Source organism: Rousettus aegyptiacus, unplaced genomic scaffold (assembly GCF_014176215.1).
Source record: "Rousettus aegyptiacus isolate mRouAeg1 unplaced genomic scaffold, mRouAeg1.p scaffold_m13_p_13, whole genome shotgun sequence".
Taxonomy (NCBI): Eukaryota; Metazoa; Chordata; class Mammalia; order Chiroptera; family Pteropodidae; genus Rousettus; species Rousettus aegyptiacus.
In genome coordinates, this window is record NW_023416288.1 from 5340422 (window position 1) to 5366515 (window position 26094).

Genomic DNA, 26094 nt, shown 5'->3' on the forward strand with positions numbered 1-26094 from the left:
ATGGCACTGATGATAAACAGGCCCAGAGAACTCAGTAATTTATTCAAAAGCACATAGCTCTTAATGTCAGAACTTGGAACTAGAACCTAATTCTCCTTAAGCTAGTCATTGATTTTTCTCTGCTTTACCTCCTCTACTGCGTATGATAATTTACTGGGTCCTTAGTGAGACGCAAAGATGAAAGATGCCTCTTATTTTTTTTTTCTTTAAGAGTGTTTACATATGATCAAATGACATCTTTGGGTATACTACTTTGCATTTTTATTTATTTGTTTATTTTTAAATTTTATTTATTTATTTTTATTATGGTGACATTTGTTTAACAAAATCCAGTAAGTTTCAGATGTACAATTCAGCAGTAAAGCACATATATACGTTGCACTGTATGTTCATTGCCCACAGTTAGATTTCTTTCTGTCATCACATATTTGATCCCTTTTACCCCATCTTTCTCCCCCTGCCATTTTTATTTAAATGACAGATTTATTAGTATAGATCAGTACTGGAAGAGATATCCATTTTCAACATTTTTTAGTCTATATACTTACAGGAAACTTCATCTTTGAGGAAGTGGGATTTGAGCTGATTTATAAGGATGAATGAATGAGTGGAAAAAAGGAATGGGAATAATAGCACAAGCAAAGTGTCAGAGTGGGCATAATTGTTTTCTGAGCATAGTGTGAGTCATGCTAGAACAGAGAAATTTGTTTTAAAATAATGAGATAAGTACATTGTAACATTATGTAGTGTTTGATAGAGTGATTTTTTTTTTTTTAAACAAACAGTGGTTAAAAACCTGACAATTTCTTTGGCTACATCTGTACAAAGAGTACTTCTGGGCGTTACTGTATTCGATAGTGAAATTCTATAAGACACACTTAACATACTACATACTATTTCTTAATAGTCATCTTTTCCCTCCACCGTGGTCTCTGAAATCTAAAATGCATTTTGTGTGGACCTTTACATAGTAAAGAATAATTTCAGATGTTTTGACAAGGTATAATAATTAAAGCAGTGTCATAGAGAATTACCTCAGAGTAACTATAGTAAAATTGAAATGTTATGCTCTATGGTTTTACAATTGGGTTATTTCCATATCTTAATACCCATCCTTCTGTCAGATCAGTTGATCAAAAAAAGTTTAAGATCTTCTGTTCAAGGTACCCAATAAGCTTTCTATGCTACTTTTTTCTTTTAAATTAACTTTAATGTCATAATTTAGCATTAAAAGTTATTTAACATAAACTATCATGAAACAGAGACTATAAACCTGTATACCTGGACTGTCAGAATCAAAGAAGTTGGAAAGGCTTTAAAATAATCTTTATTCATGAAATCATTTATTGATTTATTAATTTTTGTTGTTTATACTTGTGAAATTTTACGTGTCTTCGAGTACACTTTGTCAGATGTCTGATTCAGAAATCTGTCTCAGCATGCTGTAAAACCTGTTGTAAAAATAGGTATGAGCCACCCAGTGTCACTGAAATGTTGTTGACACAGTGGAATAGCTATTAAATGAGTTTGCAGAGTAAAGTTAACCATTACTAAAGAATGGTTTTTTTAAAACTGAATTTTTATTTCTGTAAATCCAAGTATAATAGAAATACTTAGAACATTTTATGTACTGTTTAGTCGATTTTTTGAAATCTATTTTTAAGTGTAGTTTGGTGTAAACCAAAGCATATAAAAAATTGTATTTCAGATCATTATATTTGAAGCATGTAACATTTTCCTCACTTTCATTGAAGCTTTTAAAAAAATTATTACTATTTTTGTGACCATTTATTCCCCAGATACATTGTGTCTTATACATTTAATAGATTGAGTGAATAAAAAATCTTTTAACATTTTGTATATGAAATGCATGGTATTTACACTTCTGGGAAATTAGGAGAGAGGATCTTGATAATCTGGAATTTTTGTCAGGTAAGATTGGGTAAAGTGAAAGGAGGTTGAAGTACAGTTAATTGTACCATTTTTTGTACTATTTTTTTTGTAGTTTGCATTTGGCAAGGCAAGTCCCAGAGTGGGGAAGAGAGGTATAACTAGTTTAGAAAACATACATGACTCCGTTGACAAATATAATGAAGGTGTAATATTGTACTGAATAGTCAGTTTCCTAGCAGAATCAGTGGAGGAAACCTCTAGGATGAAATGTGGTTAAAGCTAACGAATCACTCCTAGAAGCCTCTAGGACAGGAAAACCAAAATGGGAAATTTAAGTCAATTAGGGAAAGCTTCCAAAAAAGAAAAACAAAACACTTCTTGTGAGAGAAATGGAGGTAGTCATACCTAACTGAGTAACTTTTAGTGGAGATGAACTTTGAAATCTAATTCATAATTCATATGAATGTAATTGAGAATTGACATTGTGATTTTATGATAATCAGGTGACTTTTTATTTTAAATGTTAACAAAAACTGATTTCATGTATTCCTTCTCTAAACTGCTTTCCATGTTTAAAAAAGAAAATACAAATACTTGGCAGTTCCTGGATTGCAGAATTTTTAAATATAAAACTTAATGATAAAAGTAATTATAATTGAACGTCTACTGTATAAACTGGACTGTGGTAGGCATTTATGTGTTATCTTACTTATTACTCACAATACCCCTATAAGGGTGTTAAATAAAAAATTTTAATTTCCATGGCCGAAATTCTTTTTAAAAGAAAGGGTTTACTAGGCCATTGCTAGCCAAAAAAAGAAGAAGAAGAAGAAGAAAAAAGACAACTACGACGAAGACCGGTTTTGGTTATGGAGTCTAAACTATCAACAGCATGGCTAGGTAGGAAAGACAACATGTCCATCTTTCTGGAGTTCTGCAGGTGTTTTTTATACATCAGGTAGTGGGGAGAAACATAAAGCTGTTCTGAAGGGGTTTACATTAGCTGTATACTAAGAAGATGAAAGAAGGTCAAGTGAGGCTAGTTCTGGGTTTGACATAGCAGAGTCCTCAAGGAACAAGTGGCTGCTGCTCCTGAGGATTAACTGTAAGCAGCAGATTGGAAAGTTCATGTGTAAATAAGAAGTAGAGGCACTTGGGCGGGGTTCTATGGTGCCTGGCTCTTCTCTCTTTTGAATAATTTTGGGAATAACCACCTAGAAATTAATCCTAAGTCCAGCAGATATACAGGAATGTGAGCATCTTTTGTCAGAGCTGGTCCACAGCTATTAACAGGCTAACTTTTCTGTCACTTTCTCTCATCCTCTGACAGCTGTAAGTTTAATTACTAACATCTCAGAATTTTTCTTTTTGTCAAGGAAGAGGTAGGTACAGTTATTCCTATCATAGAAGTGAAAGGAACTGAGACCAAAGAGATTAAGTGACTCCTTCAGTATTACATATTAGAGGAATACAACATTTGAATCCAGGTCTTTTGACTCTGTGGGGCATTTGTCAGGAATTTCAAAACATGGTTTGCTTGAATTTGATCAGATAAAGATGGAATCAGTATCTTAGGAAAGGTATAAAATAATCTGATCTGTAACTATAAAAAATATAAGTATTAGGTAAATTCTGCCTTAAATTTTAGAGATTAATCATCTGAACATTTGAACTTGTTAATAATAATTTTTATTATATTTGAATCTTAAGGAGTATTTTGTTTACTGTGGGCAATCTGTGTAGTGGTAGCATCTATACAGTTGCAGATATGCATGTACTCAGATCAGCTCAGCAAGGTGCTTTACTCCCAGGGTTTTCCTGAGATCCTGGTGGCTTGAATTGATATTGATTTATTATGAATTGTGTCTGATTTTGAACCTGTTTAGACTCATCCTTAACACTATACCAGAGATGTCCTTCATCCAGCCTAGTCTTAAACTAGAAAAGTATTCCAGAGTTAACTGGAGTCAGTCTGTAATTAATTCTTTCTAGGAATTAATTCTTCTCTAAAAAACTCTTTTAGACAAACAGAAAAAAGATGATTATGAAATGGTCTAGTAAATTTCTAAATATTAACAAACTATGATATCTCTCATATTAATTATTCCTATGTAATTAGTTTTTAATATAAATTCATTAGGTTTCTCCAGTTATTTGATTTTAGTTCAACATTGTGTTTATTTACTGATAATCAGGGAAAATTAAATATAATTATAAATTTTGGCATCTCTATCAAGCCATCCTTTAGAAACAGTAATTGACACTAGTTTCTAGACAGCAAAACTGATCTGTTGCTAAGTGAATTGATTCCTGTTATATGAATTTATAAATGAAAAAATTTCAGTATAACCTGGGAAATCTGGTATTCATTTAAGAGGCTAATTTAAAAGAAACAATTCAACTGTTTTGTAAGAAAATTCAAGCATTATATTCACATAGAAAGATCCTTCTTTTATTATGGCAACTGATTTTGTTTACTTAAGAAAATCCGTTGCTAAAATAGTAATGAGGAAGGGTGTAATATAAGTGTAGTCATACACCCTTTGCTCAAGTAACCAGAGTGCTGTATATGCATGTTGTTCAGTTTCCTGTTGGAAGGGGGAAGTAAAGTCGTTTTTATGTTTTTCTCTCTTGCACAGCTTAAAATGACTAGTGTATGATTTCAGTGGAATAAATGGCGTCCAAAGTCACTGATGCTATAGTCTGGTATCAAAAAAAGGTAAGTTGATAGTTAAAACTTTTAACCTTTTAAATGTTTTAATTCTAAAAATGTTCTCTGTGTGTGTGTGTGTGTGTGTGCGCGCGCGCGCGCACACGCGCGTGCGTGCGTGCTATGGATTGATGTCAAATATTACCTAAAATATGACAAATAGATTTATGGAGTTTTGAGTGGAAGGGGAAGAATATTTTGATTTTCTTTGTGCCAGTTTTACTCTAAATTAGAAAGATGATGCTTAAAAGTATTTTTTTCTCCACTTTTTATTCCACATTTTCACAGTAGCTAGATTATTTTGAGTTATAATATAAACCGAATTTCCAGGATTATGAATATAATTAGCATTTTATAAAAGCATTAAAATTTTTCTTGTATTAAGTTCTTTGAAAAGAAAGCTAGGTTAATAGAGCCGTTATAATTTTATAACTATTTAATATCAAACAATTTTAATCTGTTTCTTATAAGTTACAATTCAACAGCTGAGTCTTTTTAGTAAAATAAACTTTTGAGAACTGTATTTTCCAAAACTGAAATATTAAAATGTTTATTTTCATGTTTTAAGATTATCTAGCTGTGTCTTTCTATACATTTCAAAGTAGCTTTCCAATGTAATGTTTTCTCTATAAAGTATAAGGTAATAAATGCTTTTTTGAAAATACAGCATACTATTTACTCCCGAAGAGTGTTGTTTACATTCTTTGAAATGTATATTGTATATGTAGTATCTTAGATTTTGGTGTAGTGAATTATTTTTGTTTTCACAGTTTCAAACATTCTTGATCGTTATTCTTCATATCCCTATTAATAAAATATGTATTTCAAGCTTTTCCTATGTATGGGAAAATCATACAATTTAAAATTTAGTTGAATCAGATATAAGTGATAATTAGAATACTTTAACGATTAGACAAATCATTCAGATTTGTTTTTCTCTTAAAAATCTGTTTATAGAAAAAGTCCTTTTAGAGGTGTTTATGCTTCAGTGAAAAGAGGGCAGAAAAGCGTATATAATATTACATACACACAATACACACATGTATACAGACTTTCACATCTGATTTGATCCCCAGGTGAAGAAGTCCCAAATTAGATGATTTAAAAAGGTTTAATATTTTAACGTTCTTTGATTTTGTTAGTATCATTCGTAGTATCCAGCTTATACTAGGAGGTATTGCTATAAATGAAAACCAAGGAATGTTCACATTCTTTTCCTAAAATTTGTTTGGTCGTAACTCACTTTAGAGTCACCTTTCCCACCGGAAAATGGTGACATTTTCATACTTTTGTTTTGAGTACTGAACACTAGTTCTAAAGACTATTACTTGATTTGTGGACTGTTGTAAGCATGAGCACTACTATCAGATGGGAAAATTCTAGGAGAAAATAAATAAAAAAAATTGTTTTAAAGTATTAAAGTATGTGTAGATCTAATTAAATATCAGTTACTTTTTAATAGATTATTCTTTACATAGTTTATTTTGAGATTTTTAAAAGTCCTTTAATATCTAATTTTACTTATTTGTAAGAAGATTAAATTGTTTATTGATTACACATGATAATAGATGATATACAAGCTTCATTCCCATCTATAATTATTCTGGTACCATAATTCAATTTAGATATATTGCATAGGATGTGCTGACCATCATTAATAATCAAGTAAACTCCATGACTCTGCTTGAGTGACCCTTTTAACGTCGATGATGAACTCCAGGACACAACACAGTAATTGTCAGTTCAGCTACACCAAGGTTTCTGAAGACAATGGCTTCTATGCCGAAGCAGGTTGTAAATAAATTTCAAATGGGACCTGGCATCATCCTGAAGGAATTCAAACTTCACACTGTTGGGTTAATTTCCCAAGATGTCTTCAGAGTAGATTTAACTTTACACAGCACACTTTTTTGAAAGACTCATTTATTCAGTGTCATGGTCAGGCTATTAACATTTAGCACTCAACAGCATGGGTGCAAAAAATAAAAAATCTATGTTAAACCCCTTTGTTGGAATGCTTTATACTTTTCACAGAACAGAATCTATAATAACCTATTATTCAATTAGTCACTAATACAGCCCTCGAGGTTTTTGCCCATATAGAATGAGTATTGTCTAAAACATACATGTCTTTGTAGCAGCTAGACCCTGCCACCATTGTGCTTGGCTGAGTTCACAAATCTGTTGTAACCTGTAGTTTCCCTGTCACTTCTCTGGCTTTCCTCTCCTGCTAAGCTTTGTTTCCTGGTAGTAATTCAAACTTTCTGCTGCTGCCATAGATACCACTTTTGCTGGAACTGCAATAGCTGACTTGGTTTCGTGGTTTGGCAACATATTGCCCCTCTACCACTGTAGAGGCCAGAGCTTTAGCCTCCAAAGTCTCCTCCTTTTTGTGAGTCCAAAATTTGAAGATTGATTGTTGTAATTGCCAAAATCATGTAACTTCTACCACCTCCAAGATTGCTTCCATTATTACTAAATCCATTACAGACATCCCCACTGCCACCATATTCTCCACCAGCATGGTTGCCACCAAAGCCACCTTGACTACTGAAGTTTCTCCTCTATGACTAAAGTTGTCATTCACACCAAAACCACCTCTACGGCCACCACCAAAGTTTTCAGAACCGCTTTGACCTCTTTGGCTGGATGAAGCACTAGCCATTTCTTTCCTTACTTCACAGTCATGGCCATTCTAGTATGATAACCTTGTCTACAGAACCATGGTCATCAAAGGTTACAAAAGCAAAGCAATCTCTTAGTTGATGTTCTTCAGTGTATTCTTTAATACCACCAAGAAATATATTGTTCATGGTTAAGTGGGCACCAGCTATTTGAGACTCTTCTCTTGAGACAGCCATCTTTGGTTCCATAACTCTTTCATCCAACTCACGTGGCCTTGGCATTCATGGCTGTATCCACCTCCTGCGCAGTGGTATATGTGACAAACCCAAAGCCTCTGGAGCTTTTGATGCTTGGATGTCTCATCACCACACAGTCTGTGAGCATTCCCCATGGTTCAGAATGGCTCCTCAGATTCTAATCGGTTGTTTCAAAGCTTAGACTACCAATGAAGAGCTTCTGCAGCTCTTCAGCCTCTTTGGGAGACTAGGAGACATAGTGGCTGTAGGTGGGGAGATTTTAACGATGTTTACCTGGCGGCGTCCACTGACAGAAAGTCTTTGATATCTAATTTTAAACTTCATTTTGTACTTGTAGTCATCTATAGTCATGATTAATTTGAATGTTCTTGTTGAAACAAATTTGCAGTCACTAATTTAGAAGAACAATTAATGCCTTAAGAATGGTGACAGGAGAAACCTGAGTAATTTTTGGTTAATATTGGGCAATTGAATGTTTTTTTTTTTTTTTTTTTTTTATAACACAGTTCTCTGCTGTCATATTTCTGGCTTTTTGTTTCTGAGGAGAGGGCATTATTTATCTTTTGGAAGGCATCCTAAATAGAGGCCTGAAGTTATATGGGTTCAGATAATTGACACACTAAGTATTTCTTTAAAAAAAGTAATGACTCCTAGGATTCTGTTGTAAATATGCAGGTGAAATTATGAGAGAATGAGGTGGTATTTTCAGGAGATGAATGTATAAGGGAAGGTGGCCCAGAAAAAAGACCCAAATTTTAAAGAGAAGGAAAGCACTAGCAACACTGTATTGAGTTAGTAAAATAGTGAACTTAGTTTGCAGAACTAAGGAAGAACTATATGATATAGATCTTGGTCATTGCCTTTATGGAGTTAATAGTCAGCAAGAAAACTTGAATAAATATGTTTAATGGCTTCTAAATAGGAGCCAACAGTGGGATTTATTTAGTAATATAAATGGGAAACTAGCCTGAGTTTCTTCAACTCAACTGATAACTACTGTCAACTATTAATAGTTGGGAACTTTAAATTCTCTCCCTTTTAAGTAAAGTTCAGTTGTACGTGTGTGTGTGTGTGTGTGTGTGTGTGTGTGTACTCTAAGTACAAAAGTAGGACATTTCAGAATGATACCTTGCCCATGGTCGTACAGATGGTTAAGAAGTATTAAATCTCAGCTTTCAACTCCAAAACTGTGCTGTTACTTTTATGATTTTCTATTCTGTATCATTCAGGGTTCTTTGGCAAGTAAGACAGATTCAGCTCAGATTATCTTTAGCAAAACAGAGGCATTTACTGGTTTTCAAACTAAACCATGCAAAGTGATGAAGCTTATCTCAGAACTGATAGAATCCCAAGACCAGAGCACCATCAAATATATCTGTCCACTTCTTTTTCCTTCTCTGCTTTCCTGAAGCTGGTTTATTTCTTCGTACAAATGTTCTCCATTTTGGGGGAACTTGCCCTGAGGCACCTCCAGACTCCTTTTTTTAGCTCTGTAAGAAGAAAGGATGTGTGGAGTGGAATAAAGTAGGTTTCTTACCCAAAAATGTTCCATACCTTTTTCCCTGCTGGAAGAACTACTTTGTGATGGAATTCATTATCCTCCATGGAGCCTTAATGGCCAGGGAGTATGAAGTCTCAGAGGGGATGAATCCTGATTAGTCTAAGCCAATCATGGAATTCTGTTTCCTTTGAATAAATAAATTCCCTTATTTTTTCAGGCACTTGAAGTTGAGTTTTATTTCCTTGCAGCTGAAAGCATTCTAAGTGATACCCAAGAAATGCTGTCCTTTTTTGCTTTTGGATAGTTATAGTCATAGATAAAAAATTAAGATCTACCAAAATAGAGGTACGTAGCCTCAGACAAGAGGATTTATTACATTTTCCCTATTAAGTTTTTTTTTTTTCTTGAACCACATTCTCATATGTACATTAAATCTTTGGTGTATTTTTAAACTACTGTGCCTTATAGTACGGTGTTGTTGAAAGAGCACTTTTATTTGATTTTTTGTGGTATTTACCAACTTGTATGATTGAATATTTTGCTTAAACTCTCTGAACCTCAGTTCTTTTATAAACTAAGGATAACATAAACTTTTTTTACAAACTGAGGATAGTAATGCTTTCCCTATGTGCCTCACAGTGTTGTGCAGAAGTAAATGAACTTTAAGTATGATTTTTAAAAAGTTTTTAAAGTGGTTTACGAATTGTTCAAATAAATGTGAAGTACCTCTTTAAGATAATGTTAGTGATGTAGCTTATGAATTGGAATATAATAGATAAGAAGTTAGAGTAGCTTTCAGTACTCAACAGTTTCTTTAATGACCACAAGTTTGTGCTGCACATAATCCCTCTTCCATCTGGCCAAAGAGGTAGGTATTGAGGCAAAGGCAAGACCAGAGATGGTACTTCATTTCCTTGGCCACAGTGGTCGGTCCAGTTTGGGTTTCTCATGACCCAAACTGTCCTTCTACAGACTTCTTATTTTATTTTATTTTTTTAGTCAAGGCAACCCTCGATTGACCTCACAGATCGCAAGGACCTTGTTATTTTACAATCCCCTATTTTTTACTTCTACAGCATTTGGTCTTCCTAGGTGGTCTCCTATCCAGGTACTAACCAGGCCTGACCCTGCTTAGCTTCTGAGATTAGACGGGATCCGGCTTGTTCAAGATAGCATGGCCATAGACACAAACTTTTTTTTTTTTTTTTTTAAATTAGAACTGATGGAAAAGACTCTTGCTTCTTTCATCAAGGAGCTGGAAGGATGAAAGTCTGGAGCAGGCTATAGGCTTGTTACCAAAACTTAGAGAAAGTTTTGGACAGAAGAAGAGAGTGAGACAGCAGCAGATTGGGTCAAGAATGGGGAAGAGAGACAACCAGCATGGTGTGCTCTGTTTTCTGGATTCACTCCACCCTGAGATTACCTTCATCTTACTTTTCAGTTATTAGCCATGTCAGCCAGTAAATATCCCCTTTTTGTTGAAGCTAGTTTGAATGGGATTTTACTTACAAAAGAGAGAGTCCTAACTAATGCATAGAAGCTACATTTTATTGTAAATTTTATTGAGGTATAATATATATTCAGAAAACCACACATATTTTAAGTGTTCAGCTTGATGAATGTTACAAACCAAACACCTGTTTGTGTTCAGGACAGTTTGTGTTCTGTTGCAAAACAAGACTCAGATCAAAAAAGAGAATGTTACCAGCTCTACAAAACCCTTCATACTCCCTTTCAGTCACAACCTGTCTTCTTTGAGGGTGATTGCCATACGAGGCAGTATATCTTTCTGGGCTTGGGGGTTGGAAAGCAGAGATTTGAATCCTTATTCTTGAAAGCCTTTTATGATTTTGGACTTCTCTGAATTTTCACCTTCTTTATGTATATAAATACTCTCTTTTATATTTATTTGAGGATTAATTGATGATATGAGTACGTGTTCTTCAGTAAAGACTTATCTCTATTATTATTACTTCATATTACCCACACTTATCAGAGAAATTATTCCCAAACTTATCAGAGTGCTTTATTTCATGCATTCTAAAAGTTTTCATGACTGTAAAATAATTCTTATAAATGAGAAACCTAAAATGTCAGACTTCTAATTTCCAATTTTAGAGCAGTAGGGATTTAATTGATGTTTGTAATCTGACAGCCATAGAGCAAAGTCATGATTAAGTGTAATTTATAAACCTCAACTTCCTTAGCTTCAGTCAGTGATCAGCTTTTCCACCTCTTCCTTTTTAATGTCACTTGCCAAAAAGTTAGATTGTGCTAGCGAAATAGATTGGTTAGTTTAGTTGCTGAAATATGTACTTTCACTTAAGATTTTTCTCCACTATTTTGGTCAAGAAGTTCTTAATTTTCCACCCTCACACTCTCTCCACTTTAGGTATCTTAGCATACATAATTTAAGTTTTAGTTTTATTTGTAAGAAACTATACTATATAGTAGTCAAGATAGTTTGATTTCAGAGATCATCTAGTTCTTGTTAAACTTTTTGCTTTATAGATAAGAAACCTGATGCCCGTAGACCTAATACTTTGATCATAGTCATGAATTAGTGATAAAACCAAAGCTTGGGTCTGCTTACTTGCAGCTCACTCTTCCTTCTGCACAGAAGTCACTTTAAAAAAAAAAAAAAAAAAAGACAAAAATAACTTATGTAAAATTTATTTGTTTAATTTGAGAGTTTTGTGTTTTTCAGGTGACTTCTGATGTGAGAGTGTTTGGGGAGGTATACATCTTTAAAATAGATAGGATTAAGTAATATATATATATATGTATGTGTGTTGAGTTAACAGTAATGGTGGTGATGATGATGATGTTATAGTATCACCACACATTTAAATAACATTTATTTTTCAGAGTGTTTCTATATTTTTATGGTTTGATATATTGTGATAATGAAATGGATTAACTCAGTGGTTATATCAAGAAATTTTTAAAAGTTGTATGAGTTTCCTAGGACTTTTGTAGCAAATGACCAGAAACTAGATGGCTTTAAACAACAGAAGTTTATTTTTTTCTCAGTTCAGGAGGCCAGAAGTCCAAAATCAGAGTGTCAGCAGGCTTGGTTTCTTCCATAGGTAGGCTCTGAGGCAGAAACTGCGCCGTGTGCCTCTCCGAGCTTCTGGTGAACACAGTCTTTAGTGTTCCTTGCCTTGTAGCTGCATCATTCCACTCTCTGCCTCTGTCTTCACATTGCCATCTTCATTTTGTTTCTGTGTCCTCTTCCTTTTAGGATACCAGTCATTGGACATGAGGTCTACTCTAAATCTAGGGCGATTTTATTTTGAGATTCTTAACTAATTACACTTGCAAATACCCTGTTTCCAAATGAGGTAACATTTCAAGGTTCTGGGCAGACATGAATTTTTGTGTGACACTATTCTACCCATTACAGAAGTATAACTAAAGAATATGACTCGTTTTAGTAGATTTCATGTGGAGATGTGTAGCTTAATTTCCTTCTGTGTAGCTGTATCCTGGACTACCAGTATTGAACTGAGTAAAAGAGGACCAGAATCTTTAATATTTTCTTCATGTTCTTAAAAGTTAAAGTTGTTGATCACTTAACTTCTCTATGAAATGTTAAGGGATAAATTTATGCAGAATTAAGCACAGTTTTCTGCTTCCAGTTCTTATTAAATATATATATTATATATATATAATATATATTTGGGTTCTTTATTTAATCCAACTATTATGAGGTTTAATGTCTTAATTATAAGTAATAACATTCTTTCCCCTTTAAAAAAGTACATGTAAGTTAAACCACATATTTCTCAATGTTCTAGTCTTGAAGGGTTGTCAGGTCTACTTTTCGATAAATTATTAACTATCTCAAAATACCGATTGTTTCTTTTAGGATCAAACAATATTGTATATAAAACTAAATATTTCAAGGTGTATATAATATTAATCTGTTATTTTAGTTGTAAAATTGTAACAATTGAGTTGAAGTATGAAGTTTTAAATATTCAAACTCTTAATGATTTGAGTATATGAGATGTGTTTTTTTCCATAATTGCCACAGGCTGTTGAACAACAATTCATTTCTTTGATGCTGCAGGATTTTGTGTTTGGAACTAATTCTGTAGAACACTATAGACTGATTATGTGCTGGAGGACATGTTTGGCTTTCCTAAATGAACTTAGATTAGCTGATTTTATTTTTATTTACTAAGCTTCATGAGTTTCTTAATTTTGTAAGCCTTAGTTTCTTTATAATATTGAGATGAGAATTCTATTAAGATTGCTATGATGATTAAATGAGATAACATGTAAACACTAAGTATAGTGTTGGCATACGGTGGGTGTTCAATAATACTGCTATAGCAATTCCTCTGCCTTCTTTTCCCTTTTGCGAAATATAGAGTCTCATTAATAATATATTTGGATAATTAAAGGTTTGGATTATTAGTTCTTTTAAATTGAACATTTCAGTATCGTTAAAATGGAAAAACACCATTAGAAGAAGTGGTCAGGTTTCTTTGGTATTTTTGAGAATTCTGTACTTAAATTTAATTGCTCTCTCCCTTATTTGCTTTAATTTCTAGCACAAATAGTTTTTTCTCAGCTTATGTCATTCTTTATTTGGGATTATTTGAAGTATTTTTTTCATGGTAAGGAGAGGTGTTTTAGGAGGGAACAAAACAAATGATACATTGAAAAGTGGATAGAATACAGAGAAGGATAGATATAGATTTTTTAAGTTTAATATCTCATTTTACATGGTAATTTGGAGAAACCCACTGATTCACTGAAAGAAGCTGTCAGCAAAATCAGTTCCTTGAAGTACATTAATTTTTACCAAGGAGAAATTCCCATGAGCCTTCCCTCATATATAGTGACAGAAGGAGACTAGACTGAGTGGTGAGCAGACAGTGTAATATACAGATGATATAGAATTGTACAGCTGCCACTTAAATAATGTCATTAACCAATAAATTTCATTTAAAAAATAAAACCAGCTATGAATTGTAAAGAAAAGAAAAACCTCGTTTCTATCCATGTTTTTGTTTGTTTGGTTGGTTGGTTTTTTGCCCGAGGTTGTCACTGACTTTACCTGTGCTAGAATTTTAACTTCTTGCTAAAGAATCAGAAATGTAGAGAGGGAAAGGTACCTTAGAAATTAACCTTTCTATTATGTTTATTTTACAGATGAGGAGACACTGAGAGATAAGGAAACTCAATAAGGTCTTATTTTTGTTTTTGTTCTTGTTTTACCCAATCTAGAGATCTTAAGTTACAGAATTTCACTTTTTGAACAAGCAATACCTGTACTTAATTGGGATAACAGATTAAAATCCCATGGGTAAAGAAAATGGAAAACAGAAAAATATACCTTGCACTGTTCCCTAGCAATATCCTGATTGGCTGCTACACAGTAACGTTTATGGATTCCAAAGAGATCTATAGTCAGTACTCCTAAGTGTGAAAGTACTGGATTTACAAAAACATTATCAGTAGAAAATTCTTATCTTATTTGAGATTTTTGAGACATCTTTTCACCATGTTCAGAATACATAAACACCCAAATGCTTAATATTTATTTTGTTTGTCCTCTTTAGAAGTTGAGTATTTGGTAATAGAAGGTTTTGTATTTGTTTTGCAGATACTTTGGTATAGCAGAACTAGGAATTTCTACATAGTACATAACTTCTTTGAAATGCTGCAGTTCTCTTAATTTGTTTATGATTTTTTTCTTTGATAAATGGAATAGTTATTCCATTAAAAGGAAACATTGATTTGTGTACAGCAGTTGCCAAATACAGTGCCTAGAAATTAAAGTAGTTGTTTACACAGGTATGAGGAGATCCAGGAAACAATGTTATTTGAATAGAGTTGAAGTTCTTTAATGAATAAAGCTGCTTGTTCCTGGTGTTAGTTAGGAAGAAAAATATTTTATGACATACTACTTGAAACTAGTCTCTAACTCTTTTTGTTTTCTGAATAAATTTAGCCAAGGATGTAACGTTTGCCAAATATCTTGCAATCAGTTAGTTTATCTTTAACCATGGTAACAGACATGGTGGTGAAACAAATTAGTAGGTTGCCATTGGCGGCCTAAAATTAGGCAAATGTACCAACTTTGAAAAGGCCTGAGAGTGTCTAAAACACTGGTGTTAACTTGCTATGTTTATAGTTCCACAAAGAGTGACATTTATAGATACTATATAACAGGGTAACTTAGAAGCTAAATTGCTCTTTGTCAAATGGCCCATAGAGTTTATTCAATGAAAGTTGTTAATTCAGAACCAGGGATTGATTCACAAGAATTAAAATGCTGGAGAAGTTATACAACTTAAAAATTTCCCATTCAAGTGAAGTCTTAGTACATTGACTTTATATAGGAAAAATCAATATATTTAGTTTTACCAATACAGTATAACTTTTAGGATAAAGATTTTTATTACCAGGACTTTGTTTCTCTCTCTAAAAAAATAATTTCCTGGTAGAATTTGCACCCATTTACATTTAAATAGTATTTATAATAAACCTTCTATGTGTCAGGCACTGAGTACTTATCTTAAAACAACCCTGCATCATTGTCCCCAGTGCTGCACTAGAATTGTCTTTAAAGCACTATGGAACTCCCATAAAGTTCCATCTAGATTCCTTCTTCCAATTACCCTTCTGTTACTGGTCTCCTGAATATTGCTCAAATTTGCTGTGATCTACCTTCCTTTATTGTTTTTTTCATTCTTGTTCCAGTTAAATATTTTCCCCTCACAGCCATTAAAGTGATTTATCTTAATTAAAAATTTGACCTTGCACTCAACTATTTAATACACTCTTCGAAGACTCCCTCTTGCATATGGTATAAACTCTAAGTTTCTTCACAAGGCCTTTAAGAATTTTTCTGATTTTATTTCAGTTAGCTTTCTAGCCTCTTCCTGCTCTCAACTTTTACTCACCTACTCTATCCCCCCCAACAAATACAACTTTTTGAAGTGTCCCCATACTGTTTTCACCTTATTGCGTGGGATGCCCACTTCTGCTCTTTTTGAAAACTAACTCAAATTAGTCCTTAAAACTCAAAGTTAGAATCTTCCCCTCAAGGATGTCCTTCATAATCCCATGGAGACTGGATTAGGCACCCCCTGTCATGCTTCTACAGACAAGTTATGTGTACTCCTTTCATGGCAGTAGTATTCTGCTTTTTTTTTTCTTTTCTTGATTCTTTCTCTCTTTATGAGTTTGCAGAGTGATGTGGTAGTTACCTAGCATCCTCCAGAGTCACCACTGTTTGTTCGTTGTATCTTTGTGAGCTCTTGGCTTTAAAGATTTTTGATGTGTTTCACCTTGTTGCAGCTATTGATGCTCAGGTTGTTCTGTTTTGCCAATAAGAGCTTATTTTGGTTGGCTTCTGAGTCTCTTTGACAGTTTCTAGTAGTATGTGACTGTATTCCTTGAGGATACAAATTTGAAATGGGAGCAGTCCTTTCTGTGTAGGGTTGGGGAAAGCTACAGAGAGATCGTGATCCTTTTTTTTTTTTTTTTTTTTTGGATCATCCTAGATACATACATCCTGGAATGTTTATGGTATAGTTATAAACAAAATTCATTCTACTCCATCTAATAGCAGTTAAAGGGGAATCTCTTTAATAAATTCAGTTACCCTTCTGCCTCTGGGGTACAGTGGCATTTTGTTTATTCAAGCATTTATCACAGCTTGACTTTCAGTATCATCAAAAAGGGTAGAAATCATTGTCTTTGTATCTTCATTATTTTAATGCCTTACCTTATAGTTGGTACTTGGTAGGTGTTTGATGCTTTGACAACAGTGCTGTTAGGAGATAATATTTACATTAAATTTTTAGTGCATGTAGTTCTTCATTATTGTATTGAGTTCCTGTGAGGTGGCATGCACCAACACATATGTTTACTTCAGGTGACTTGATTTAACTCATTTAGTTGTAATATGTAATATGCTGAATATCTATTACATTAAGTACTAAACATAATACTTTAGCTTATAGCAATTGTCTGGTGGTGGGGCAAAGGTATAATGGCCACTACAATGAGAATGTATATTCAGACCAAAACACAAAGCAGGCAACTCCACAGAATATAACAGAATTTATTATAGGGTGATTTACTTATGGGAAGATTGGGCCAGAGCAGACAAGGGGCCCAGCAGTTTTGCACAAGTATTCTCCACTGAAGACTCCTGCTACTGTACTGTTTTTATAGTATAACTCAAGTAGAAATGATTGAAAAAACAAAAGGACGAAGAATGCAGTAACTCCAGGGACCATATGTCCTGGTGGTTGATACCGTTACTAGTTTGATGTTCATCTTGGTTGTTATCCTGGCCATTACTAACAGAAGTATTAAAGTGACATTTTAAGTAGCACAGATAATAATTAACTGGAAGGCTTCAATATGCTTACTAAGGAGAGTAAAGTTGGGCAAAGGTCACAGCATGAAAGGACAGAAAGATGGAGATGGTTTTTGTTCATATCTACATCTATGCAAGGAACATTTTCTAAAGTGTGTTCTGTGTGATGTTAATACATGTTAAGAGGATAGAGGGATTTTGTGGTCAAATAAGTTTGTGAAATACTGAGTTAGACAAAGGTAAACAAGTTTTATGGTAACAGGATTTCATAGTGTGAATGACATGAGGTGTTACAGACTGCCTAAGAGACAGGTAGTGAAGATAACATTTCTCAATTTATTTGACTTAATTTTTTTTCTTTGAATGTCTGTGGAACATACTTAGGAAAATGCTGGCCAAGTTATATAAATGAATATGGTGCAGTGGAAAGGGTGTGTAGGGTTGTAAGTCAAAACTTGGGTTCCTTCCCCTAGATACTAGACGTGGAACCTTCTGACACCTCTTAAAGGCTCAGTTGTCCCATTAGTGCAGGAGGTTAATAATGGTCTGTACAGCATAAGATTGCAAACTCTTTACAGAGCACTTGACAAAGATTAGTACTTTAGGAGTCTTATTATCTACTTAAGTGGTACATTATAAATTTAACAAATACTGTAAGTGAATATTTTATTTCTTCCTCTGCACAGGTTTTCCTAATGCTTAGTGAAGATTAAAGGTATAACCAGCAGGCCTACCTGTAGTTGTTCTCAGTAGCAAGTTTGTAGCCATCCGGATTCTTGCAATTACAACAAACCTTTTCTTGACCAGTGATAACTATGGTCTAGGTCCCTTAGATACTAATTCTGAGGAATCCGGACTAAGCACCCAGGAGCAATTTATCTTAACTGTTTCTCCATTTTAATTTTACCCTATGCAGGTAAGTGGAAGAAAGCTAAGCAGTTTTGAATAATTTAGATCTGTTTTATAGTCTCATTTTTTATTTCATATTATTGAATGAACAGCAATAATATGTTAGGTATTTTTCTAAAATAAGATATTTAAATAACCAAGATATGTTTTAGTCTTGGTATTTAAATTGCTTTAAAAGTATGCAGCTTTTTATGCTATTTATATTAAATGGTTAGAAATATGTAAACAAGGAAGGTGCTGTAGTCTTGAGTCATATTATGTACACATGATTTAGTCAGGGGTATGTTTTAGAATAACAAACCAGAGTATATCCTATGATAAATACTAAAGGAATGCAAATAAGGCATCTGCATTTCTTGTCTTATGCTGCAATATGAAGAAAAAGGAAGCATTAAGTAATTCATCAAAATGACATAATAGCTAACATTAAGCTCTTATGTGTGTTAGCTCATTAGCACTTTAATCCTTATAGTTACCCTAGGATTACTAATAATATATTAAATGTTTGACATACTTTTAGGGCTGAGTAATTTGGACTTCATGAAAAGTTTTGTATATTCTCATTTGCTTTCTTAACAGAGCCTGAGAGCTTCTCTCCTGGCAAGGCAGCCGTGGAGTCATTAGAGGCAATGACTAGGGGTTAGATGCTACCCCTTGTCTGGTGATCAGAGCCAATGTGAGAGCATGTAGTGTGGTTTTTGTGTAAGGATGTGAATGAAATTACTAGTTGGTAAGGGCTCAGCTGTGGAGCTGGATTCGAATTCCTGTATTATTCTACTTAACTGTTTAACTTTGTATGACTTAAGTTTTCGTAACTATAAAATAGGGATAGCAGTAATACCTACTTCATAGAGTTGTGAGGATTAAATGAGTTTATATATGAAAAATATATATGACACTTGATAAATAGTAAGTGCTATTTATTGTTATTATTATTATTATTATTAACAATATTAACTGCCTGGTTTGACAAAGGGGAGTAGAACCAGAGACCTTAATATATTTCAGTAACCAGGGGTAGGGCCTTCCATCCAAGTCAGATCCCAGTCAGTCCATGCTGCAGTGTTTAGGTGGTTATTTTAATAATAGACAACGTGTTATTGCCATCTTGGGTGGCATAAATGTTGTTTTTCTGATTTTTTTTTTAATAAATATTACCCAGTACCAATACTTTTTTTACTTTCAAGTTACCCATAATTTTTATACATATTATTTCTCAAATAAAACTTCTTAAGTAAATGTTATCATTACATGATTTCCTGAATAGAAGGATTGAGAGAGAGATTTCTGGAAAATGGAAAAATTTTCAGAAACCTTTTTTTACTACAATGAATGAGAAATCTCAGGGAGGTCAAAGTAATTTGACTGAAGTTGTAGAGTTAGTAAGTGGTAAGGCTGGAGTTTAAATCCAAGAATTTAGTTCTGTACCCTTACTACTTAGTTCCCCTGCTTTTAAAAAACAAACAATAAAACATTATTTTAGAGTGAATATAGATTTTCTGATATAATTTTCTCTGTAAATAGGGTAACGTCCTAAGTTAGTCATGGGACTAGGTTCCGTTTTTTTAATTGCTTCCATTTCTAAGTGTAGAAGGGTTCTTTTCTTAAAGCATCTTGGAGACAGTAAAGCAAATACTGTGGTATCAACAAACTATAGTCTTATATTGTTAGATTTAAAAAATCAAATCAAAATGGAATTTAATATTCAGTCTGATGTGTAGTGTATCCTATGTATTGATGTCTATGGTTGATGTCTTTGTATGATGCAAGTTAGTATAAGACTCCTTTTTCATTTACTTGCGTTTAAGAAGTTTCTGTGAATGAGGAAAATCCTCATTTACCCTCAAGCGAAAGTGACTGCACAGGAAATGCAGACCATTGCGAAATAAGAAGTTGAGGAATTCTTAGAGTGCATGAAAGAATGTTCATGTAACAGTTACTCAGATTAATTTGTTTCTCAGTGTGTCCTGTCTGTCTGCTGATGCTTTTGTTCTTTGGAAAGTTTCCTTAACGGAAATTATTTTTGTACCTGTGATGTTTAGAAAAATGCTCTGATATGCTTTGATTTGTTGAACAAATCAAGAAGTGAAGGCCAAGAGAGCTAGGTTTTCCTATAAATACTTCAATTTAGGGATTGCTTGTTGTCAAAGTGATTTATCATGAGCTTAAATTCATTCATAGCTTAAATTGTTCTTAATATGAATATTTATTACTTGTCATCTCTGTTTACAAGTTCATACCATAATACAGTTTGTCTAAAGATCAGAAATTTATTCAGCTTTTCATCGTATTTGAAATATTATGTCATGGAGTCAAGCACTCATACTTTTTTTTATAGTGTTGATCTAAAAATTCAAGAGAGATCATATTGATGAAGTCCAATTATACAGATTTTCTCTAATTGTATGTGATGTTATTTTTGTGTAATGATAGACATAGCTGAGGTTAAAAAAAAAATAAATGTCTACTATATACTAAGTGATTTACAGTCACTGTCCAATTTCCATAACGTCACTGAGGGAACAGACTCAGGTTTCATTTGCTCTAGTCATTGAGTAAATGGTAGAACCCAGGTCTTGTCTTTAAAGCCCTGCCCTTTTAAAAAAAAGTCTCATCACCATTTACTGTCAGCAATTACCTGGCTATTCAAGCAAAAATTATCTATTTAATAATTTGAAGCAAATTTTATATACATATTTTTAAATAAATCCTAAAATTCAGAATAATGCAAATTTAGCAACTATTATATACAGCATAGAGAGTTTCTTTTTATTGACATTTTTTTCTCAGTTGCAGTGAACTATAATTTGTACTGGTAATGTCTAAATATCTCAAACCTTGGGAAGTAGAGCCTATAAATATGCAAGTTAGTGTTAGGCTAGTATTTAAATTAATTAATAATCTAACCTATTCCCCCAGCTCTTCACCCCGCCCCCCCCCCCCCAAAAAAAAAAAAGAAAAAAGAAAAAGAAGAGTCAGGTTTCTGGAGTCAAAACTTGGCAGGAAAAAATTTTTTTTGATTCCAAATTACCATAGAATTCAAGGCCTTCTGAATACATTTATATTTCTTTCCTTTAAATGCTTGTCATGTTATTTAAAGAAATCTTTCAATAATATAGCTATTTTTTATAGAATAGCTTTATTGGTGTATAACTTACATGCCATAAAATTCACTTGTTTAAGTGTAAAATTCAATAATTCTTATTAAATTTCAGGAGTTTTGTATCCATCATCACAGTCTAATTTCAGAACATCTCTATCATTCCCAAAAGAAATTTCTTGCTCATTTGTAGTCACTCCTTATTTACACTCCCACCACCAGGCAGCCACTAATCAATCTACTTGTTGTCTCTACAAAATATGCCTTTTCTGTATAAATGCAGTTATATAATATGTGGCTTTTTCTATCTGGCTTTTTCTACTTAACATAATGTTTCTGAGTTTCACACATGTTGTAGCATGTGTGAGTACTTCCTTTTTATTGCTGAGTAGAATCCCATTATGTAGCTGTATCATTTTATCTATTCACAATTGATGTACAAAAGTAGTTTCCACTTTTTGACTATTATGAATAATATAGGTGTAAACATTAATGTAAAGATATTTCTATGGACATGTTTTCATTTCTCTTGAGTAGATAATTAGGAGTAGAATTACCAGGTCATAACTGCCAAACTGTTTTCCACAGTGGCTGCTTCGTTTTACAATTCCCTTGAGCATGTATGAGGATTTTAGTTTCTCCACATCCATGCCAACACCTGTTATTGTCTGTCTTTTTGATTATAGCCATTCTAATGGGTGCGAATTGTTATCTGTCTGTGGTTTAATTTGCACAGCCAGTTTTTTTAATTAATTTTCTATTTTGGGTATTATAATTTAGTTTGAATTTACTATAGCTTTGGAAATCCTGGAAACCTTCAACTGGCATGATCTTTGCCGTGTTAAGCATCAGTGTCCCAGAAGATTCTGACTGCATTCTTTGAGATCGGAGAAATAAAACTTTTGAATTGTTGTCATTTAAAATTTAGGTTTTTTCAGGTAAAATCAAAAGGAAAAGAGATTATTTACTTGTTACAAAAATAATAATCAACCCTAGTTGTTTGGCATATTACCAGTCATTTCCTGCTTTAGTTCTGCCATTGACTAGTTGAGTTTTTTTTTTTTTTGGTCATGATCTTACCTATTATAATTAAATATTATTCCAGTTTCCTAAAAATGTGATAATTGATGAATTAGTCTGTAATTTTTCTTCTACCTACTAAATATTAACACATCCTTTGGCAAGAAATATGTGAGAGCTTTCATTTTTTCATCTTCAATTGGGCAATAAAAGGTGTAGTAAAGTAATATTTAATCTACAGTTTGAAACAGTAAAACATCTATGGAATTTTCTTATATATGTGTTCTTTTGGTTTTACTAGACTAGTGAAACCCTGTTTAAAGAATTTACCAAGTTGGCAGAACTTTAAAAACAGCTAGTGTTTTTAGGATAAATCATGTCCAATACCTCTTATAAACAATACAGTTGAGAGGATATCATAAATATACACATTCAGGTTAAGAAAATGTTTTCTTTTTTTTCTTACCCTACATGAAGTGCTTGGTGGAAACTTTTCCCCACTCTTCCAAGATGGTGTTTATACAAAAGAAATAATAAAATTAGACTTTTAATTATAATCATGAGTATAAAGAAAAAGTGGTATTCTTGGGAATATGATGAATTAAAAACAAATCTTGGCAAGTCAGAAATGGATATATCTGAAGTAGGTGATATGCTTACTTAATTCTTAACTAAATAAATAAATTTTTTTTTTTTTTTTGCTACTATAACATAGCTATTTCCACAGATTGCTATTATTTTGAGAAAAGACAGTTAAGATTGTTGCTGTCTTAGGAAGATAGTGCTATGTGACGGAAAGCCAGCCTATTAGCATCTATACCTGTGGATGGGATCTAAATTCTGTATCTTAACTTTCTGACCATGGGCAAATTCTGTATCTTAAAAGCTTTCTATCATGGGCAAGTTATTTCAACCTCTCTGAGACTCAGTTTCCTCACTTTTAAAATGGAAGTGAAAATGTTGGCTTTGAATTTTTTTTTTTAGAAAGTTCTAACATGGTTCCTGAGAATCTTTAAAATAAACATTGCCTTTCATTTTGGCACAAACAGTTTGAAGTTGTATCACACATAAATATTCTATGAGTCTTAATAACTTAAAAATCAACCAGGAAAACACACACAGGCCCTTCGGGTCAGACATCCTGTGTTTGAATCTGGTTCTGTCATATTGCTATCTTGTGACTTTGAGCAACTATTGAACTTATCTATGTGTTTCATTTTCTTTAAAATTGAGTTAACACAGTCTACTTCAAGGATTGTTACAAGGATTAAATAACTTTGTATAAGTAAAGTAGTGGGCCCAGAGCTTACTATGTCATGGTTGTTGTACTAGTTGAACATAACACGTGATGTTTATTGAACTCTTGCTGTGTGCTATTGATTGTCTTAAGTGCTTGACATGCATTTAATCATCACAACAACCCATTACTGCCATTATCCTGATTTCGTAACTGAGGAAACTAAGATTCAGAGAAGTCTAGTAATTTTCTCACAGTGAGCGAATACGTGGTGGAGTCAGAATTTAAACCCAATTAGAATGGGCTATAGAATCTGCACTCCTAAACTGATTGTGATTCCACTTCTTTGCGTCTACATCTGGCCTATTTATTCTGCTTTTCCCTCCCCTGGCCATTGACTCTCAGGTGGTTGTGGGTGGTGGCATTAAACATGTTCTTTGTGTTATATCCTTGCTTGGGCTGCAGTCTGTGAATGAACAGCAATAAATGGAGCAGCAGCTATTGTTTATTCATACAACTATTATTTTAGCTTAAACATATTTGCTTAGTCTGTTGGAAGTCTTGCACATTTGGCTTGGTTAGCTTGGTTTGGGTCATTATTATTTAACCAAGTAAATTAATTCTCATATGCATGGTTGGCTAAGAGAATTTTGACCCATGTTATCAATGCCTTTTCTTTGACCAGGCGGGAAGATTAAGTTCATGTTTTTTGGAGGTTTTTTTCTTAAGTTTGATATATAAAATATGAGCAGCACAGTTGGCGGTAAAATGAAAACAAAGTAAAGTTTTTTTGATCTTTTACTGTATTTTGATGATTTAGAAGCTTAAGAAGCAAACCCTTAGTATTTTTTTAACTACGCTGTTTATTTTAAGTAACAAATAGCTTTTTAAAAGCTGTTTTAAATAGTTTAATAATTTATATTAACTAATTTAAAAATAATTTCCACTCATCGAAATAACATTCATTTAAAAATCCAAATAATTATTGATTGCATACTGTTAAATTTTATGTGTTTGGCTGTAAAAGTTTATCACCTGGGAATTAATGTTATGGGTTTGCTAATAGAACTTTAATATATACTCTGTATAATTTTTCAACTCTGATTAAGTAAGGCATATTTGAATTATTTCATATGATTAATTAAAGAAACTAATGATCTTTTTTTTCCTCACTAGCAGAATCTTCACAATTCATGACACAAAGTTAGGTTAAGGAGAAAGGAGATGTTAAATTATCTTTGCCAAGATGACTTCTCAGGAAAGGTTGTTAATCGGGCACAACCTTGGTTAATAAATCCGCTCAGAACATACTGCCATGTATCAGCAGGTTGGAAAATAAACTTTGTAAATTATGCAGAGTGGTGTTGGTTTGCATTAACAGCAACGTTCCCATTAAAGTTGGGCCAGGAAAAAAAACACCAGTGTGTTCTGCTTCTACTTTTCATTACACCTAAACTATGCCAACAGCAGACAGCCAAGACCTCAGAAAGAAAGGCAAACCAGGTCTGTGTTGGGCCTCTCAGTAGCAGAATTTCTAGAAACTTTTTTGTAGGGTTCTGTTGTTAGTGTTAATTTTATTTCCCTCTATTAGCCATATCTGTTTCTCTTGTTTATCTGACATTTAGAATGGAGAGAGAATCTGATTGGCTCAGTTTGGGTCAGCTGCCTAGATCATTGTGGGGGAGGGCGTGTGCACGTTCATATATAAACATGGGCCTAGGGAGTTCCCCTCATAATATGGCAGACCTTCAGTACTTTATGCTTAGTGAGATAATGATTTTACTTAAGTATAAATGACAAGTATTGAATCAACTAGCTATTTACTTTTTAATCATTAAAAAAGATTCAGTTCCTTACTGAAGATGGGGACTTGGGCATTTAGGAGTTATGGAGAGACCCCTGCAATCATACCATATCTAGTATCACCAGCTTTGAGAATTTTTTTAATCTCTTGAGGACTGAAGGAGAATGGAAGAGAGGAGTCAGATGAGACAGTCATGGCTATGTCTTTTTCTTATAAGGTTGCTGGTGATGGCCTTCTCTCCTTGGCTTCTTCCAGAACTTGGAGTTCTACCAGTTCTACCACAGGGCTGTTTGCCAGGTTCTCTTCCTTCCATTCCCTCCCTTTCCTGTGTGAACCAGTCGAATTCCTTCCATTACCACCTAATCCAATTGAAGTAACCCTTCTGCTACAAGAGCACCTATGGAATATTATTGTTTCTTTGGTAAATTTTAGCATTTTGATTCTTTAACTCATTTTTTCCCTTGATATCCTGTGATGTAGGTATCTGTCTATTTGTTCTATAATACTAGCATTTCTGACAGTTTTGTTATTAAGATATAACTTTCTAGCTGCAAATTTCTATTATATAACTCATACGAAAAGCTTTATTTTCATAATGAGACTTAATTAAACTGATTCTGAGCGATGGCAGTTGTTTTCTTAACAACCTGCCCCCTCTACTCCCAGTACTTTTCCATGAGAAAATGTA

At 33.4% G+C, this 26094-nt stretch overlaps 1 protein-coding gene and 1 pseudogene across 6 annotated transcripts in view; one reads left to right on the forward strand and one right to left on the reverse strand.

Annotated features, from left to right (window-relative positions):
• PHTF2 (putative homeodomain transcription factor 2) overlaps positions 1 to 26094 on the forward strand; it is a 121450-nt gene that overhangs the window by 25329 nt on the left and 70027 nt on the right. For all 6 annotated transcript variants that reach the window (XM_016145959.2, XM_016145958.2, XM_016145957.2 and 3 more), the window contains one exon: positions 4533 to 4612. In XM_016145959.2, the coding sequence (XP_016001445.1) occupies positions 4568 to 4612 (45 nt within the window). In that variant the 5' untranslated portion in view covers positions 4533 to 4567. Of the gene's footprint in view, positions 1 to 4532; positions 4613 to 26094 lie in introns of those variants that run through there.
• Positions 10054 to 10172, reverse strand: LOC118611283 (annotated as a pseudogene).